At 38.2% G+C, this 20,824-nt stretch overlaps 1 protein-coding gene across 2 annotated transcripts in view; it reads left to right on the forward strand.

Moving 5' to 3' along the window:
* LOC126297739 (E3 ubiquitin-protein ligase HERC2) overlaps positions 1–20,824 on the forward strand; it is a 752,343-nt gene that overhangs the window by 204,694 nt on the left and 526,825 nt on the right. For both annotated transcript variants that reach the window (XM_049988889.1, XM_049988890.1), the window contains 2 exons: positions 6,690–6,846; positions 19,580–19,764. In XM_049988889.1, coding sequence (XP_049844846.1) covers positions 6,690–6,846; positions 19,580–19,764 — 342 coding nt within the window. The remainder of the gene's footprint in view (positions 1–6,689; positions 6,847–19,579; positions 19,765–20,824) is intronic.

The raw sequence follows: 20,824 nt of genomic DNA on the forward strand, positions 1-20,824 counted from the left end.
TATGGACAGACAAAATTCTGAAAGAGCCATATCACCTTACGTATTGAAGTGTGCTTACTGAAATTATACAGATGTATTATCATGTCCATTCCCTGACTGCTTCTTTTCTTACAAGCATCCCATTTTTACATCATTGTGTAACCAATATAAGTTATAAAACTATGCCCTCTTTAATCAGTTTACTTTTACATTATAACATTTACATGAAAATACCTGTTCAAAAATATGCAGTCATAGTTATATACATTTATCAAATATAACAGTATATTATATTCGGTTAGCATCTCTAACAAAGCACTTTAACTCGACACTTTTTGCTCTGGTGTCATGCTACTGAATAATCACAGAAAAGAACACACACTATGTATTTAGTCACAAACCTAGGATGTCTCTATGGAAACAGTATTACTTCATTAAAATAGTTAATTTTATAAATAAAATGTGCAAAGGTATCACATAAGTTGACAACAGTTCTTTAATGGAATAACACCTAAAATCTATCCAAGTCTGATCATAACTACCCAAATAGGCATGTTAATTGGACAACTGACCCATCTTTCTATGGGTATATATATAAGCAACTTGAAGCAAAAATTTTTCTTGCCCCACTTTGTTACCTCATGGAAATTCTAATGTGGGGCACAAACAGAATAGTTTAGATGATGTATGTCATAGTCTGGGCATAAAATGTAGTCAAGAATTATTAGTGATAAGTTATGAAGATGTATATACCATTGGGTATAATCAATCCCCAATTGTTGCAGAAGATTCAAACAAATTATAAAAATATTTGATATTTTTTTAATGTCTTTTTGTTCATTAAGTATTTTATCAGGGTGAACTTTCAGATTAGTATATTCTCCAATTCTTAAAGAAGATTCATATGAATACCTTTTTCTGCTATGTGTAGTACTTTCATGTGTTCTTCATTGTCCCCTATTGTACGTGCTTGTGTTTTATGATAGTTGCTCACAACAGCTCAATGTTGTCTGAATCTCCTTGTAAATTTCTTTCTTGTTTGTGCTATGTATATCTGGTCACGCTGGCCACAAGTGACATTGTATCCCCCAGAATGATCAGCTATAGATTCTTTCTCCTCATCATTTTCCTAACTTCATTTTTTGTTTGAAAAGTAACTTTCACAGCCTAGTTTCTGAAAATCTCCTCTGTTTTATCAGAGATTTTTCCTCAAATGCCAAGATTATAAACTTTGGGTTTTCCTTATTTGTAATTTTCTGTAATGGTATTTCATGTTGCCTGATCTTTTCTTTTAGTCTAACCTTTTTCTTTTTAAATTATCTACTAACATTAAGTCATATCCATTGTTAACAGCTAGATGCTGTAAGCTGTTGAGTTCTCCGTGTCATCCGTAGACAAGGGTAACCTAATCAGTCTGTCACGTGTGCCATGGAAAAATGCATGTTTGTTTCTTATAGGATGACAAGGTGATTTATGTATAACCATATCTGTGACAGTGGTTTTCCTGAATATGAATATGCTACCTGTTAAGTCTGGATATCCTCAAATCAAGACTATCAATAGAACTTTTTTCTTCTTCTTCAGTTGTGAAATTGATATTTGTGTGTAGTTCATTAAATTTGTTAAGCAAACTTTGACTTTCACTGTGCTTCCTTCGAACACTATAAGCATGTCATAGACACACCTTTCATATAATTTAATGACTCATCACCTGTGTTTAGTGAAACATTTGTTCTCAAAATCATACATAAAAATGTTTGCTAGCATCTCTGCTAGGCTATTATCCATTACTAAGCCATGTTGCTGTTTATATAAGTCAATGCAGTTAGAATTTACAGCTACTTATGTCACATATTTTTATGATTGCAAACTCACTCATCAAAACCTGTAGGGTTCATCTCATCAATCTAGAATCATGAAATATGGGTAGAAGTGAGGTTTCATTGTACAAATGAAGAAAAAAAATTAATTTGTTATTGTATCACACAAAAAATATTTTTTGTCACTTGTTACCCAGCTGTCTGTCTGTCTTTCCGTATGTTAAGACCCCTTGTTCTCAGAGGCAGGTAGACATATCAAGTTGAAATTTATGTCACATAGTCAGGTCTACAGTTCATTTGCCAGAGATACTCATGGACCCTATCATTCTTTTCTTCTATGTCGCACAGTTTCTTGAAACCTGGGTATGCCACAGTGCCACTTTTAATGGTTTTATGAGGTGTGCAGAGTAGATGGACCAGTGGTAGTTATATAGGTTGATGATCTATTGTGTATGAACTTCAAAACCAAAGAGCTGCTGTGACAGAATAATCATTTAACAGCTGTTTTTTAAATAACCCAGGTGCTCTATATGGACTCTGTGCATATGTGTTCATTTTGAAATGTACGAGGTCCAGTTGATTGCTGTTTAGAGGTAACCACAATGTCTAACCAGTGTTCTTATAGAATGCATAGACACCATGGTATACAATAATAATGGCAAGGATTACATTTCTTTTCTGATTGTTGTAGGAGATTTCAACATAGATTTTAAACCAAACACCAAATTGCGGTGTTCTGGTGTTACCATTAGTAAACCAAAACACTGCGAAAGCTAATACAAATTTAGTTCAAATTTAATACTTAAGTAGTTATTATAATTTAATTTTTGATTTTCATAAAAACTACTAAACCTGCATTTGACTGGATTCCCACCTGATTATGAGTGAAGGTAATATTGAAAACTTCCAGGTCTTATAAATACCTATTCACTCTCACTGTAAAGATACCATTGTTGTACTTACATGTTTTGGACGTCATTTTTTTTTACACGTAATTTTCAGCAGGATATCTATTTCTAATTTCAATGGGAATATAAGTCTCAGGACTAAATTTTGAAATTCCCTGTGGTTTTGAAGTGAAGTATCATACTTTAGTATCTGTTAGTCAAATTCTATCATAAATACATAAGTTTAATTATTATAATTTAAAAACTTAAATAATACCTGAGGGCATAAGATCACAAAAAATTCAGCTCACTCATCTTTTAAAATTCTATTCAGTTAACTCAAATATTATTAAATAATGAATCTTAAAAAGTTTAAATAATTTGTGTTGCTAATAAGCATAGTGTGTTACCATAAGTTCTGAATTAATAAAATAAATGAAAAATTACAATAACAAATGTGAAAATACACAAAAAATTTAAACTTAAAAATAAAACATTCTTGAAAATCTTCAAATTCCCAATACCGATATCATGCCAGTATTGACATTAATAACAAGACAAGAATTGTAGAGCTTCTCGAGTCCCAAGATGGGCAAACATTCTGTAAATAAGTTTCTACAGAACCCTCAAAATGTGAGTCCTACACGCATTTGCTTTTTGAAATAATTTCTTACCAATTGATCCCTTCTTTTAGTCGAGTTGTGCTATAGATTTCTTTTCTCCTCATTAGTTATGTGATCTACCCATCTAATCTTCAGTATTTATTTATAGCACCATATTTCAAAAGCCTTTTTTCTCTTTTTGCCTAAACTGTTTATTGTCGATGTTTAACTTGCATACATGGCTACACTTCACAGCCAAATACCTTCAGAAAAGGCTTCCCAACACTTAAATCTAAATTATATGTCAACAAAGTTCTCTTCCAGTCTACATTTTATATCCTCTCTACTTAGGCCATCACCATTTACTTTACTACCCTAATAGCGAAACTCATGTACTATTTTTAGTGCCTAATTTCCTAATCTAATTCCCTCATCATCACTTGATTGAATTTGACTCCATTCCATTGCCCTTGTTTTGCTTTTGTTGATGTTCAGATGAGAATTACTGTTCACATACCTCATGGAATTCAAGTTTTGCTGAAATATTTTTATGCACCGAAGGTTCAGTACAAATGTAATTACTGTAAAATCCCCTTTTTATGCTTTTCAGTGGACTTAATGCAGGGAGGCGTACACCACAGGAAAGCATAGGAAATGCAACAAGCAATAATGAATAAGTTACTCTTACTGTCATTATGCAAGGAAAGCATTTCTGAAGAAGAGAAATTTGTTAGCATCGAGTATTGATTTAAGTGTCAGGAAGTCGTTTCTGAAAGTATCTGTATGGAGTGTAGCCATGTATGGAAGTGAAACATGGACAATAAATAGTTCAGACAAGAAGAGAATAGAAGCTTTCGAAATGTGGTGCTACAGAAGAATGCTGAAGATTAGATGGGTGGATCACATAACTAATGAGGAAGTATTGAATAGGATTGGGGAGAAGAGAAGTTTGTGGCACAACTTGATCAGAAGAAGGGATCGGTTGGTAGGACATGTTCTGAGGCATCAAGGGATCACCAATTTAATATTGGAGGGCAGCGTGGAGGGTAAAAATCGTAGAGGGAGACCAAGAGGTGAATACACTAAGCACATTCAGAAGGATGTAGGCTGTAGTAGGTACTGGGAGATGAAGAGGCTTGCACAGGATAGAGTAGCTTGGAGAGCTGCATCAAACCAGTCTCAGGACTGAAGACCACAACAACAACAACTGTCATTATCTTTATAGTGCTCAAAATATGAAATAAAAACCATTTAAATTTTGCCTGTATAAAGAGATCTGAAATAATTTATTGTTTTTATGTCTTTCTAACAGCAATCGGCTTTACTATTACATGAAACCATGTTAAAACAGTATTCATGTTCTAATATGAGACATATTATTGATAATTATTATAAAATCATGGTAAATAAAACTTGCAATGCAAAATTGATTTAAACACTGAAGTTGGCAGTCTCCGTTAGCAGAGAACAATAGGCATGAAATTTACAGCTTGTTGCTGACAAGGAGGTCAGTCGATTCAGGGGCTTCCTGGGTGAGAAAGAGGGCAGAAATTGTCATCATGTTATGGAGCTTCTTGAGGAGGAATGTTCATCTCTGACATCAGATTGTACCCACCTATGACTGCACATCTGGTATGGAGTAGCAAATTTCACACAGAATTCACAGTGATTCATGAAATCCTATTATAGAGATGCCCGTCTTGAAAAAGTGGTGTTTATTTCTATAAATGACTTTGAAAGTAAATTCAAGCTGTTTTAATACAACACACTGAGCAGTAGGAAGGTTGCTACTGGAGTCACTATCGTCAGATCATGATTATTATTACAGCAGTGACCAGGAAACTTCGCCACCTTTACAAACACTGTGAATCTGTAATATAAGTGGCCATGACCCAACACTCTGACAATGAAACTCTTGATTACCATGCAAAAGCTATATCACATGGTCAATAACTCTGCATATAGTCCGTGTTTTCTGCTTTGTTCCAAGGCTGACTTTGAGCAGGAATATGATGCACTTGTTGCAGGAATCCATATGAAAATATTTGTTGAAAGCTGTGATAACATCAAAGAAAACTTAAAATACAGTAAATGTTGTAACATGGAACTGTTAATGACAGAAAAGCATTGTCTTTGCGAGAATAGGACTTCTGTTGGCTCTGAGAAAAATGAATGTAAAAAGTGGGAAAACAGAAAATGCAGGAATGCAAATACGGAGTTTATGTTATGTATATAGACACTTCATATGAGCACTCTGTCTTCAGGCCACGCGTGGCCTACTGGGACCATCTGACTGCCGTGTCATCCTCAGAGGAGGATGCAGATAGGAGGGGCGTGGGGTCAGCACACCACTCTTCCGGTCGTTATGATGGTATTCTTGACTGAAGCCGCTACTATTCGGTTGAGTAGCTCCTCAATTAGCATCATGAGACTGAGTGCACCCCGAAAAATGGCAACAGCACATGGCGGCTGGATGGTCATCCATCAAAGTGCCGGGTACCCCCAACAGTGCTTAACTTCGGTGAACTCACGGGAACCAGTGTATAGACACTGCATATACTCCAGGAATCTAGAATCTTGATGATTTTTTGCCTGTTATCGACACTGATACTGGTAAGACATTGGTCCCAGGGATTCTCAGACTTTTGAGAATGTTCAGTATATGACATAAATTTCAGTTTGATACAGCAACCCATTCCTGATCTTAACAGACATTGGGACAGACAGGCAGTCTGATAAATGACCAAAAACAAATTTTTGTGTGATATAGTTACAGATTAATAAATGCAGATTTCTTTTCCCTTTGCTCATACTTTGAAACCTTTCTCCTTGCCAAATTTCGTGATTCTAGACCAATGGGACGTACCCTATAGGTTTTGATGAGTGAGTTTGTATCAAAATAAGTGACATAAGTAGTCATATACTTTAACTACATTGACTTAGAAGCTAACGTTTATTATACTGCCAAGGGGCCATAGATCTTAATATGTGAAATTTCAACTTAATACATCTGTCCATTCCTGTGAAAAGTGGTCTTGATGGAGGGACAGGCAGGCGGGCAGGCAGGCAGGGAGACAGACAGACAGACAGACAGACAAATTGGTAACAAATGACAATTTTTTTGCATTATATAATTACAGATTCACAGTTTTCAGATTTTCCATTGTTTTTATTGTGAAACCTTGATTCTTGCCACATTTCATGATTTCATACCACATCATGCTTTACTGATGTGAAAGCGTTGTCCATAATAAGTGAAGTTGAGCTAGGAGCAGTTTGCTTTTTTTGTCAGACATTTAGGTACTTTATATGTTCAGTTATCTTCCTTATGTAATGTATCGATAAATTGTTATTTAGTGCATTTTAATCATATATTAATGAAATTCAAACTTCTCTTGCAGCTGAATTAAGTGAAGAACCAGATGTAGATAAACAAAAGTCACTTCTGTCAGAACAAGCTCTTGTTGAGGCTAGATGCAAACAAGCAAAAGATGCAGCACTGCATGAGAAACATAGTTCTGCTGTTCCCTTGCTGCATCTCATCAAATTGCTGTTAAGGTAAATTGTAGTATCTTGTGTGCAGACTAGGAAAGTTATGTGGACCACCAAGGTCTATGTACCTCTGCTTGTGATATTCTGTAGTGATTCTTATGCTGTGATTATTATGTTGATATGTAGAAGTATGTTATTGTGCGTACACAGTATTTTATTCTGGGTTATTTTTTTTTTGTAGCTAATGGAATTAATGATAATTCTGAGAGGATACAAATACTTGAATTAAAAAAAAAAAAAAAAGATACTGGTTTTTATTCTCTTACGGATAAGGTAATCATTGGAATATTTGCAAGTATCAACAAACAGTTCAGTACAAATGGAGTGTTTTTAAATCCATCCAGTAATCACATTATTTAGAATTTCTGACAGAATGCCAGAACGTGGAACTATTATATCAGTTCAAGCAATAAAATGCAGCAAGCAGATAGCTTGTTGACTATAAATAGAGCACAACCTGTGTTGAGAAACCCACACGCTAGACTTAATAAGCCACTGAATTTAGGAAAATTAACAGTATGTGTGACTGCAGTTATAGGCAATTTAAAAGAAGTTGAACATTAGTATGGAGAGGAGTCGGATATTTGGGTAGTTGGATATATTAAAAATCATTGTCACAGAAACTTACATATCCTGAAAGTGGTATCTGTAAGCTGTTAAGTTATGTTTTCCCAAAAGCTGATTATGTAACTCATTATAAATGGAGCTCTACAGAATGAACTATATCCTTCATTTCAAATGATTTCACCTCTTGATAAAGCTGCTTTTTCCCATGTCATGGCAGACAAACCCCAAAAATTAGGGAGTCCATTAATCATTGGCAGTTTGAACACGCAGTGGATAACGGTACTCCTTAAAGAAGTGGCTGCAAAGAATGGGAAAGAACATCTTTGCAATGTGTGTGTACCTGGAGGCCTCATCCATTATATTGAAGAGGCTGTTCCCACAGCCATTGAGGGAATAGGGTCCAGTCAACTGCAAATGCAAAGTTGATGTTTTTGTTTGGCCACTTGTTGACATATTAGCTGTTGGCTTTTGTGTCAGGATCTTTAACCAGTGTTTGTTTTGACGATTATTTACAAACCATGCAAGAAGATCAAAGAGAGGTTAAGATCAGAAAAGAAACAAAGGGATCCACCCGCAATGTTGGGAGCATACCTCAAACCGTTGTAGTGGTTGTCAAGATTGCTGGTGTAATTAAGTAGCCTGCTGTAGGTCATGGTGATAATGAAAGTTGATTAACCTGGTGGTATACTCATGGAGGCAGGTGGATGTTTGCTGATAAATCATAGAAGTGAAACAGGCATTAATTTATTTATTCCATCAAATACAGTGGTTGTGTAGTAAGCAGTTGGCTGCCAGGGTCGGACATCAGTGTGGGGTGGGTGCCGAACTCTGCATGCTCCCTTTGATGACACATGTACCTCATAACACTAAGTAAGTTGCAGTGGTTCAGAGTCACACTGTCAGCACACTGATGGGAGAAGATGGGCAGCTTCAGAGCCCAGAGTGGGCTAGCAGGTGGCTTAGTCGACCTCTGCAGAAGTTGGCCAGGTTGGCTGACACAGATGCACAGCTCAATGCAGGAAACACTTGAGCATTAGATAAGGGGCAGCTCGACAGCTTGTCTGGACCAGGTACAAATGATGGACCCCAGGTGGGCATCCTGCAGGTGACAGAAGTCTATCAGCAGGTGGCCCACCTGCTAGAAGGCACAAGTTCATGTCCCAGAGGTATCTGGGCTAAGGCACAGCTCATAGCTTCGCAACTCACAGAAGCGGCGACAAGTAGAGCAGAGTGGATGACCCATATCAGGTTGATGGCTGGCACGGTGTACTTTTTGGTGGTGGCTACAGATTAGACAGACACTGAATACCTAAAATGCGCAGTATTTATAATTGCTCATCTCACCCTTGTCTTGACAGAATGTCATAACTGAGCCGCAGTGTGAAGCTTGGTCATGTGGTAATTGGTTCTTCACTGCTGCAGCCTTGCCTCCATATTTTCGCTGTGTCACTGGTGACACAGACATGGCTGTGGCATCAAAACTTCATTGTGTGGTAACTTACTCTAATGTACGGCTCCGGCAGTGATTCTTGCTGCGCCAGCATGGTCTGCATGCAGTTTCTTGCTAGAAAAACAACTTGTTGGCTCCTGTCTGTTCACTTCTCTAATAATTCTTGCATCAGTTTGCAGCCATGTTTGGTGTTAACTCAGTTGTGGGTTTCAGTCACCTATACTCAGTGGAACAGCACCATGTGCATATGGAAAAGTCTGTGTTGGAATTACTGTACAGTTCATCAATATAGGCATCATCAGTTCTTGCTTTGGAAAAGAGCTACTACACCAGTTTGTTCAGACAAGCCATAGAAATTCACAAACTTGGCAGTAGTTTGAACAACAATGAAGAAAGCCACAAGGTGAATGGATCCTGGGTTCATGTGTGACAGTGAATGACTGTTGCAAATAATAAGGGAAGAACCACAGTCCTAATGACCAAGCAAAAGTCATCAGATATTGACAAAACAGGCATGTATAACCTCTGGCTGCAAGCTTATCCACCTCCGATATCAGCAGTGGAGAGTGAACCTTTGACAGTGTCAGTCACTCACACTTGCGAAAGTCGGAAAAATTGTTATACAAATGTCGGCCAAAGATACAAGACAAAAGTTAGCAGGCAATATGTCATCTACAAATAGTAATGCATGTTGGACAAATGATGCCGCATGTCTGGCCTCTGAGGTCATACTTATGATTCCAGCAACTGACAGAGAAGGTTGAGAACTGCAACGTTGCTCGTGAAATTTTAGTGAAACTTACTGTCTGTAGTATTGGTTCCAGAACTGACCTGATCATTCTCTCCCTCTCCCTCTCCCTCTCCCTCTCCCTCTCCCTCTCCCTCTCCCTCTCCCTCTCCCTCTCCCTCTCCCTCTCCCTCTCCCTCTCCCTCTCCCTCTCCCTCTCCCTCTCCCTCTCCCTCTCCCTCTCCCTCTCCCTCTCCCTCTCCCTCTCCCTCTCCCTCTCCCTCTCCCTCTCCCTCTGTCTGTGTGTGTATGTGTGTGTGTGTGTGTGTGTGTGTGTGTGTGTGTGTGTGTGTGATCTAGCTTTGCACTGTTGTCAATGAACGAAACGTATGAGCATATTGAATATCAAATTAGCTTTGTAACTGAATTTAAGAGCTCTTTGCAATAGAATACAGATGTTAATCTTAACAGAGAGAGATCTTCAGATATAATAATAGCTTCAAGAGTACCCACCGAGTGTCATAGGACCATTACTGTTCAAAATATATCAAGGAAGGAAGATTAGGGTTTCATTACCCACCAGTGATTAGGTCATTAGTTATGGAGGTCAAGCTTGGATTAGAAGAAGGATGGGGAAGAAAATTGGCTGTGTCTTTCAATGAAACCACCATAGCATTTGCTTCAAGTCATTTGAGGGACACCACGGAATATCTAAATCTGTATTCCAAGACATGCATTTGAATAAATGTCCTCCAGAATGAAAGTTCAGAGTCTTACCACAAGGTTTGTCCACAGTACATATAAATAAAGTAGTGGGTAATATCATAAACTCCATGAGGCAGTTTCTGCATGTTTCTGTTTATATAGAGAAGTCGCAATTTTAGAAAATTGTAGTGAAATGCATGAAAACCTGCAGAGAATCTATGCTTCATTCAGGGATTGGCAGTTGACCATCAGCATAAGCAAAAATAACTTATTATGTGTATAGAGGGTGTCTCTACTAAGAGTTGTCACGCACATTTGCTCTGGTGTTTAGGCAGATATTAGTAACTTGGTTTCTGCAATATGTGACTGGAGTCAGTATGAACAAATACTGCATGTCATGTCCCTAATGCGATTCCCAGTGTTGATGGAAAATGCTTTTTTGCTTTCTATTAAAGAAAATGTTTTTAAAATGGAATTTTACATGCCTATATGATAGAGTGATCCCAAATTAGCCTAGTACGATACTCATTTCATTCATATGTATTAACAGGGACAGTGAAACACAAAGTATAGCCTGTACTCCAGCAGGAACTAAGCAGCAATGCTGCTGTGTGGTCGGAGCAGTCAGTGAGGGCTAGGGAGGTGTATTCACTGCTGAAGTACAGAATACAGCCTCCTACATATATCTGTCGAAGAAAGCACAGTGGTGTAAACAGAGATAGTCAAGATCATTTAGGATTTTACCAAGAGTTGATGTGCAGATGTAAATGTTTATCTGACTTCTTTTCACAACCTAGATACTACTCTCCATGTGATCCATGGAATATGCAACATGTAATATGAAACTTATTTTTAGCAGATTATTGAAGGGTTGTTATATGTGCATAAGCAGTTCATTTTATTTATTTTTTGTGTTTAAAATACGGAGTGTTCTTATTGAGCTGAATGTATTGATTAGGGCCGAGCCCATTATGGATTGAATTGCATCATAATGTAATAGAAATAAAAAATGTGGCAATATGCCCTTAGCATCAGATCCTCACAGACTGTCTTATTTATATGTAAGGAATGCACCTGTGAAGTGGCAAGTGCTGTGAGCAGTTTGTGCTGCAGGGGTATGATGCATGTTTAGTGCAGCATTGATTTAATATTATCATTTGTATTAAGAATAACCATTACAGGATGATGAAGGCATTTCAGTGTCAAAGTACAGTTTGTGTTACTCCTCATTCTTCTGGTGAAAGACAGATGCTGTTAAAGCTTTTAAATATAGCACATCCTCTTCATATTTTAAAATAATGTGTCATTTATGACTCAAAAAACAATTTAGTTGTAAAGATTCTTATCCTGAAAACATTTTCAAGGGATGGAGGAGGGGAATTTGAGCCATGTTAGTTGCATCCATTCATTTATGTTCATCTAGCAAACCTCACTAACTACAGATTCATAGTATTTGGAGATGCAGGTGTCATTATTTACTGGAGTGGTCATGGAGACATAACAGTGCATTTTTGTCATACTGATACTTAAAACATTGAGCTCTGGGTGTCCAGTTTGTGTAACATAAGAGTTTAACTAAGCAATTGAATTTACTAAGGACATTAAACAAAGGATTTGTAATGTGTTCCTGGCCCATGTGATTTGCACATCTGATATGGGAGTTTGGGGGGGGGGGGGGGGGGGAGGAGGGTAAATCTCGTTATGTCTGTACCATTCTGTAAGGGACGAGTGTACTTCAAATGAGTAAACAGCCAAATGAACAAAAGGGATTGAGTAACTTGTCATCATGATCAAGCTCCTCTTCGTGCCTGCATTCTACATAAGCAAGGGTTAAAAAGTTTATGGCTGGTACATTGAAATCTGTTAAGTGACTATGAAAAGATATTCTTCTTGCTCAGATTTCGAAAGCTCATCACATAATTAATGTAATGAAGAGTAAGAAGCTTGGAGAGTATCCAGTCCAATATGAGATACGCACAACTCATAATTTTAGTAAAGGTGTTATTTATGATATATTGAGATGTCAATATTATGAAAAGGATAGTTGCTACTCACCATATAGTGGAGCTGCTGAGTTGCAGATATGCCTGTCAGTCTATCTGCGACTCACCTTCTTTGCTATATGGTGAGTGGCAACTATTCTTTTCATAATATTGTCATTATTCCAGTGTAGATTTTCCATTGTTTGGTATATTGAGCTGTAATGAACATAGATGCAGCAGAACTGTAGAAACATGCTTGAAGGCATACTTGATGGAACTGCTGCCTTGTTGTAACTTTTTTGATATGTCAGTGTTACTTGAGCACCACAAGACAAGCTTCATTTCACTTACTGTAAGACCTTTTATCCCAAATTTCGTACAATGTTTCAAATGCCAGAGATGTAGCCATATTATAAGAGGCTATCCAAAAGTTTTCCTTTGAAGGCTGTATAGTTCAGAATCAATATGCTAGTCAGGCAATATCACTGTGAACATTGAGGCAGTGATCCCACTGACATGTCAGGTTGAAGATAACTGTTTGGTAAAACACCGTGTCCAGTTGCGTGAAGAAGTCTGTGACGGTCTACTGCATGTCCTTGCCTGACAGGAATTGTTGACCCTTAAAGGCCTTTTTTAAGTGACCAAAGGTGTTATAATCATTTCGGGAGAGATTAGGAGTATATGGTGGGGGCTCAGGTGTCTCCCACTTGAGTCGGCATAACTTCTGTGGTACGACATTTGTGATATGGGTATGTGCATTACTATGAAGCAGCAGAACTCCATTCCACATCCAAGGTTTTTGCCAGGTGTGCTGCCCCTTACACATTCGTCATTATCCAATGGATGTCTGTTGGTGTTTATACTTCAGCAGGTGAGAAAAGAATAACAGCATGTTGGCCTCTTACACGGATACATCCATCATGATGCTTTACAAAGAACCATCTGAAAAGATGATGTACTGCCATTCCTATGTCCAGTGTTGTCTTTGGCTGCACAACTCTCAATAAACCTGTCTCTACTGCCCCATGAAAAAGAGCCACATTAATGATCACCATGCTGACAGTCTGTGCTGCTTCAGACATTGTTGCTCTGTCCATGTGTAGAATTGTGTTACTGCAAATGAGCTCATTTTCTGACGGAAGGTATATGATGTGGCTGTATCTTCTTGTACAGCAGAGTAAATAATATGTCTGTCCTCTCAGGTGCTAGTTGTGCTTGGCTGCTGACACACTGCATGGTGTTCAGTGTGGACTTTCTGAACCCATCTATTTGATGATCACATGACAGTTGTGGGATACTGACCAAGCAGCAATATCATGGAACGATACACCACAGACTCAACTGATCTTCTCACATACAACAAACATTCAGTTGTGAATATTAAGCACATCCAGCTGTATAATGCAATGGCGACAATGAAAATTTGTATTGGTCCAGGACTCCAACACGTATTTCCTGCTTTATGCTAGCGGTCTCCTTAACTGCTTTGGCTGTGTGAGCACAAATCATGGCCATACACAAATGACCATATGTCGCCGTCCGTGTGTCATACCTGTACTCATACATTCCATTAATTTTGTTCTTGTACTACAAGGGAGACATTTTATTTGTAAGTCATAGTCCTGATATCAACTGATGAATTTACATGTATACATATCTGGAGGGACAGACACTGCAGCAACTACAGCTGCTGTGAGTGATATGAAATTTATTCACAGTTGCAAATATGAACCACCTCAAGCTATATAATGGAATGATGACAGTAAATGTTTGCATTGTTGTCAGTCCCTTATGCAGCTGGAGGTGGTTCATATTCACAACTGCGAATACATTTTGTATCTTTCTTTCACTGTCATCATTCCATTATACAGGTGAAGGTGGTTTATAGCTGCAAATGTGAATACATTTCATGTCTTTCATAGCAACTGTAATCACTGCACTGCCTATTCCTTCTGACATGCATGCATGTCCAAAGGAACAATGCATCATACTTTTTCACAACACAGGCACTGCAATTTCATATTTATCGGCCAATACTGGGCCTGTGATTTACAAATGACATTAATGGGATGCACAAGTACAGGCATGGCATATGAACAATGACAAATGGAATTTTGGGTCTGACCATAAATCTTTCTGAGATAGCTCAAGCGATTAAGGTAGCTGCTCATGTGAAACAAGAAATTCAGATTTGAGGCCTGGTCCGGCACAAATTTTCATTCTCGTCATTCCCTTATACGGCAGGAGATGGTTCATATTTGCAACTGTGAATACATTTAATATCATTCATAGCAGCTGTAGTCGCCACAGTGCCTGTTCCTTTAGGTATACATGTCCAAAGGAACATTGCATTGTACTTCTTCAGATTAGATTAGATTAGATTAGATTAGATTAGATTAATACTTGTTCCATAGATCATGAATACGATAGTAATGATGTGGAACGTGTCAGGTTACTGAAAGATGTCTGTACAAGATATTACATTACACAAAATGTTGCATGACACTAATGCTTAAGTTAGTTTTTTTCCCTCCCTTAATTTATATCTAAAAATTCAGCCAATGAGTAGAAGGAGTTGTCATCTAGAAATCCTTTTAATTTATTTTTAAATGTTGGTTGACTATCTGTCAGGCTTTTGATGCTGTTTGGTAGGTGACCAAAGACTTTTGTGGCAGCATAATTTACCCCCTTCTGTGCCAAAGTCAGATTTAACACTGCATAGTGAAGATCATCCTTTCTCCTGGTGTTATAGCTATGCACACTGCTATTACTTTTGAACTGGGCTGGATTATTAACAACAAATTTCATAAGTGAATATATATACTGTGAGATTACTGTGAGGATCCCTAGATCCTTAAATAGATGTCTGCAGGATGACTGTGGGTGGGCTCCAGCAATTATTCTGATTACACATTTTTGAGCAATGAATGCTCTTCTACTCAACGATGAATTACCCCAGAATATGATACCATACGAAAGCATTGAATGAAACTAGGTATAGTAATTTACTGAGATTCTTATCACCAAAATTTGCAATAACCCTAATAGCATACGTAGCTGAACTCGGACGTTTCAGCAGACCATCAATGTGTTGCTTCCAGTTTAACCTCTCATCAATGGACACACCTAAAAATTTTGAAAATTCCACCTTAGCTACAGACTTCTGTCTAAAGTCTATATTTATTACTGGAGTTGTGCCATTTACTGTACGGAACTGTATATACTGTGTTTTATCAAAATTTAAAGAGAGTCCGTTTGCTGAGAACCACTTAATAATTTTGTGAAAAACATCACTTAGTTCTTGGTTTTTGGATGTTATTACTATACTTGTGTCATCAGCAAAAAGAGCTAACTTTGCATCTTCATCAATATGGAACGGTAAGTCATTAATGTATATCAAGAACAGTAAAGGACCTAAGACCGAACCCTGTGGGACCCCGTGCTTGATAGCCCCCCAGTTTGAGGAATCAGCTGTTGTATTAACATTACATGAACCACTTATTTCAACTTTCTGCATTCTTCCAGTTAAGTATGAATTAAACCATTTGTGCACTGCCCCCCTCAAACCATAATGATTTAGCTTATCTAAAGAGAATTCCATGATTTACACAGTCAAAGGCCTTTGAGAGATCACGAAAAATACCAATGGGTGATGTCCGGTTATTCAGAGCATTTAATATTTGATCAGTGAAAGCGTATATAGCATTTTCTGTTGAAAAGCCTTTCTGAAAACCAAACTGACATTTTGTTACTACTTTATTTTTACAAATGTGGAGGCTACTCTTGAATACATTACTTTCTCAAAAATTTTTGATAGAGCTGTCAGAAGAGAGATTGGGCGATAGTTGTTGACATCCGTCGCATCCCCCTTTTTATGCAGTGGTTTTACAATGGCATATTTCAATCTATCGAGGAAAACACCCTGCTCCAAAGAGCTATTACATACGTGGCTGAGAATACTACTTATCTGTGGGGAACAAGCTTTAAGTATCTTGCTGGAAATATTATCAATTTCGTAAGAGCTTTTACTTTTCAGTGAGTTTATTATTTTTCTGATTTCAGAGGGAGAGGTTGGTGGAAATACAGTTGTTTCAAACTGCACAGGTATGGCCTCTTCTATTAGAAGCCTTGCCTCTTCTAGTGAAGATCTAGATCCTACTTTCTCCACAACATTTAAAAAATGATTATTGAAAATATTTCCAATTTCAGATTGTTTGTTAGTACACTTGTCATTCAGTTTTATGTCACTAAAGTCTTCCTGTGCTCTTGGTTGCCCTGTTTCCCTTTCATTAATATTCCAAATTGCTTTAATTTTATTATCAGAGCTACTGATCTCAGACATGATACACATGCTTCTGGACTTTTTAATAGCTTTTCTTAGTACCGCACTATAGTTTTTATAATATTGAACAATTTCGGGGTCAGTACTCCCTCTTGCTGTTAGATACAGTTCTCTTTTACGGTTGCAAGATATTCTTATTCCTTTAGTTAGCCAAGGTTTTTTATATGTTTTCTTGGAATTATGTTTCACTGTTTTCTTGGGTAAACAATTTTCAAATACCCTTAAATATGTATCGTGAAATAAGTTATATTTCAAGTTTGCATCGGGTTCCATATACACTTCATCCCAGTCTAGCTCCTTTAGTCTTTCCCTAAAGTTTGCAGTATTTATATTGTTTATTGAATGCACTGCTTTGAAATTCTGATTTGATATACTGCATGGAGCTATGCCATGTACTGTAACTAGCTGTGCACCATGATCTGAAAGACCATTCTCAACAGGATAAGCATTTATGTCCTTAAACTTATCTTGGTATATAAAAAAGTTATCTATCAATGTCCTGCTGTTCTTTGTTATCCGAGTAGGAAAATCAATGGCGGAGCTCAAATTGAAAGAACTGAGTAATACTACAAGGTCATTCTTCCTATCACACTCTTTCAGGGAATCAACATTGAAATCCCCACAAACGATTATTTGCTTCCCTCTGTCTGACAGATAGCACAACAAAGCATCCAAGTTTTCTAGAAATAGCTGGAAATTCCCTGAGAGGGACCTATACACTGTTACAATTATGAAAGTGCCATTATTTAGTTTTAGTTCAGTGGCACATTCTTCCATATGTTGCTCTACACAAAATTTTTTAGTTTCTATATGTTTTGCACTGTGGAAGCTTTTGACATATATGGCAACTCCTCCTCTCATCATATTATCTCTACTTACATGTGCAGCTATAATTTGTACCCATTGATGCTAACCTTTTGCATATCAGTGACAATGTGATGCTCAGACATGCTCAGTACATCTATTACATTCTCAGTTTCTATATCTTCTAAACAAAGCAGAAGCTCATCAATTTTATTCTTCAATCCCCCAATATTTTGATGAAATATACTAACATTTTTCATTTTACTTTTGTGAGTATCTTGAACTTTTTTAACATCTTTAGTACTTGCCTGGCTGAGTTTCCCACTGGACACTGATCTTACACTAAAAATGAGTTTCCACCATGAGATGTAGTTCCTCCCCCCTTTAAATTTCCTGCTATCAGCCCAGCCAGTTTACCCTTCCCCTTCTTGTTGAGGTGTAGGCCATGTCTAGTATAGTCCCACCTACAGAGTGAATCAACAGGAACCACACCAATGTGTGACCCCGCATCAGTCCAAGTAGCCATTCCAACTCCAAATTAACTTTCCTGACAGAAGAGCTCAAATGAGGCTGGTCGTGGCGCTCCAGAACCGACACAAACCCAACACTGGTATGACTCGATGCCGATGCAATATTTGTCAGGTCACACTCTATGCTGTACCCCGGATCTCTGTCAATACTGTTGCCCGGCCCACCCACAATAACCACGGTATCTTCCTTAGTAAAGCCTCTACATAATGAACTTAAATCCTCTGTAACCTGCCCCAGTCCAGCACTAGGTTTGAAAAAACTTGTGACCTGGTATTCTGACCCTAATTCATCCTGCAGAAGTTGGCCCATACCCCTAGCATGCGAACTACCTAGCAACAAGACTTTCTTTCTCTTTGAAGACTTCCCTACCTTCTTATTCAATTTGCTGCTGAAAGCTTGTTGAGCCCTGTCTACATCTACTTCTGTGAGAGGCTCATCAGTTTCCGACTGAGGCAACAGGTCAAACCTATTTTGTACATTAATAAAAAAGCTGTCAGAATAATTTCTTGGCCTGTTCCTTATGCCTGTTGCCACTTCCCACCCCTGTTTACCCTTCTCCCCCCTTAACCTGCACAGTTCTCGTCTAGCCTCATCTAACTCAGCCTGAAGGGCAGCAATTTTCCCCTCCTGTTCCACAATCTTTCTATCTCTAGTGCATAGCCTACAGAACCACTGATGAGTCTCGCTCATTTTCCCAATTCCTACGCCACTACAATCTCCCCAATGAAAAAAGTTACTACATCCATCACACCAGATCACGGAGCTAACGATTCTACGGCACGTCAGGCACTTTACACTCATGGTACAAATCGATTTTAGTGACAGAAAGACAATTAAGTTACCGGAAAACAATGAAAATACGTGTACAAAAAATTAGGCCTACTCGCGACAATGTAAACAATGGTTCTGAAGTTTCTTACTGGAAATTACTTAAGAGATGACGATACTCTACAGATATAAAGGGGCAGCAAATGTATTTGGCACACTAAACTATCAGTAAATGCACTTAAAATTGTGGTATGACGTTTAATCTGAAAGCTCAAAAGTTCGGCCTGGCCGCGATATGTAAACAAAACGAACTTTGCGTGATTACTGTGAAAATACATGAGTAAGACAAAAACTTTTAATGGTACGCTTGAAGAGCACTATAATTAACGTAATAAATTAGTTTAAAGTGTTAGAAACAGTTTATTACTACTAAAATTACTTATCTTGTATGGGACCTGTGACTCAAACGTCCGTATCGCAGGCGCAGATACTGCAATTTTGTCATATCCCTCATCACTCCATGTCTGTTTGCTAGAATATCCTGTCACTGTGGAAATTCTCTCTCTCTCTCTCTCTCTCTCTCTCTCTCTCTCTCTCTCTCTCTCTCTCTGTGTGTGTGTGTGTGTGTGTGTGTGTGTGTGTGTGTGTGTGTGTGTGTGTGTGTGTGTGTGTGTGTGTGTGTGTGTGTTTTTGAAAGGTAAAAAGCTATGTTACCAGATCTTTGTATACATTTTCTTATATATATTTCTTCCTCTTTTGATTTGTGCATGAGTTGTTGCCTGTCTGTTTTTAATTTATTTTTTTGTATAAAGAATTTCCCACTCTTTTTGTCACGTCCTTTATATTGATGATCTTGATTTCAGAAATGGATCCTCAGCTACACAACTAAAACTGAATTCACTGAATACATTCACATCTTCGTCCAGGAGTGAGTCAAGAGAGAAACATGAGAGATCACCTAGCCTGAATTTGCTCTTGCGTTTTCAAAGGCTGCTGATATCTCATATTTATTGCAGTAGTCAAGGAAAATCTTTGAATGATGACCCAGGTATTTATTTAGTGATCTTCTGTATTTTATATTGAATATTGTATTTATAACCTTCTACTTTGTTGTATTTCATATGCTGCACCATTTCTAGTATGAGGGCCAATCAAATGAAAGCTGAATGTCCGCCACAATGGGACCATGGAATGTTTCCATTCAAAAGTAATCACCACATGCCTTAAGACTTTCATCTGACTGGGAGACAAGACTATTAATTCCTGTTTCATAAAATGCCATCTGCCACTGACAGCTCCACAACTGCACTCACTCTTGCACTTCCTCATGTGACTGAAACTGACTTCCACACCTGTCTTTCTGTGATGTCACAGTGTTTTTCAACCAAACACAGAAGCATGGCCTGTGTCCAATTGTCAGTTTGGGTGTGGGTGTTATCACCCAACAGGATGAGTACATGCAACAGCATTCTGACAGTCCAAGGATAAAATACCAAAGTCAGCAGTGGAAACATCCCACTTCTCCACCGCCAAATAAATCCAAAGCTGTTCACACAAGTTCCAGTAAGGTCACGATGACCACCTCCTACAACTGTAGGGGCCGTTCACTCATAGAGTCCCTCAAGCATGGAACCACGATCAATGCGCAGCACTATGCAGACACTTTGCATAAACTGAAATGTGCTGCTAAGTCAGACCAGCCAGGAATGCTATTGGATGAAATCATCCTGATGTACAATAACACCTGTCCCCACACTGCCAATCAGACGGAGGCTACACTTCAGCGATTTGATTGGGAAACACTCCAATGTCCTCTGTACAGCTTGGATCTTTCACCATGTAATTTTCATATCCTTGGTGACCTGAGGAAAGAGGTGCATGGACATCTGCTTCAGTCAGACAAGGAAGTGCAAGGGTGGATGGGGTGGTGGAGCCATCAGCAGCCGAATGTGTTCTATGAAACAGGAACTGATCAACACGTCTCCCAATGGGGTAAATGTCTTATTTTGTGTGATGATAACTTTTGAATGGAATCACTCCAGAGTCTCATTGTTCACTGTCCCTTATAGATGATAGCTAGTTATGGTCTCTCCCCCCCCCTCCTCCCT

This window comes from Schistocerca gregaria, chromosome X (assembly GCF_023897955.1).
Source record: "Schistocerca gregaria isolate iqSchGreg1 chromosome X, iqSchGreg1.2, whole genome shotgun sequence".
In the NCBI taxonomy this organism is placed as follows: Eukaryota; Metazoa; Arthropoda; class Insecta; order Orthoptera; family Acrididae; genus Schistocerca; species Schistocerca gregaria.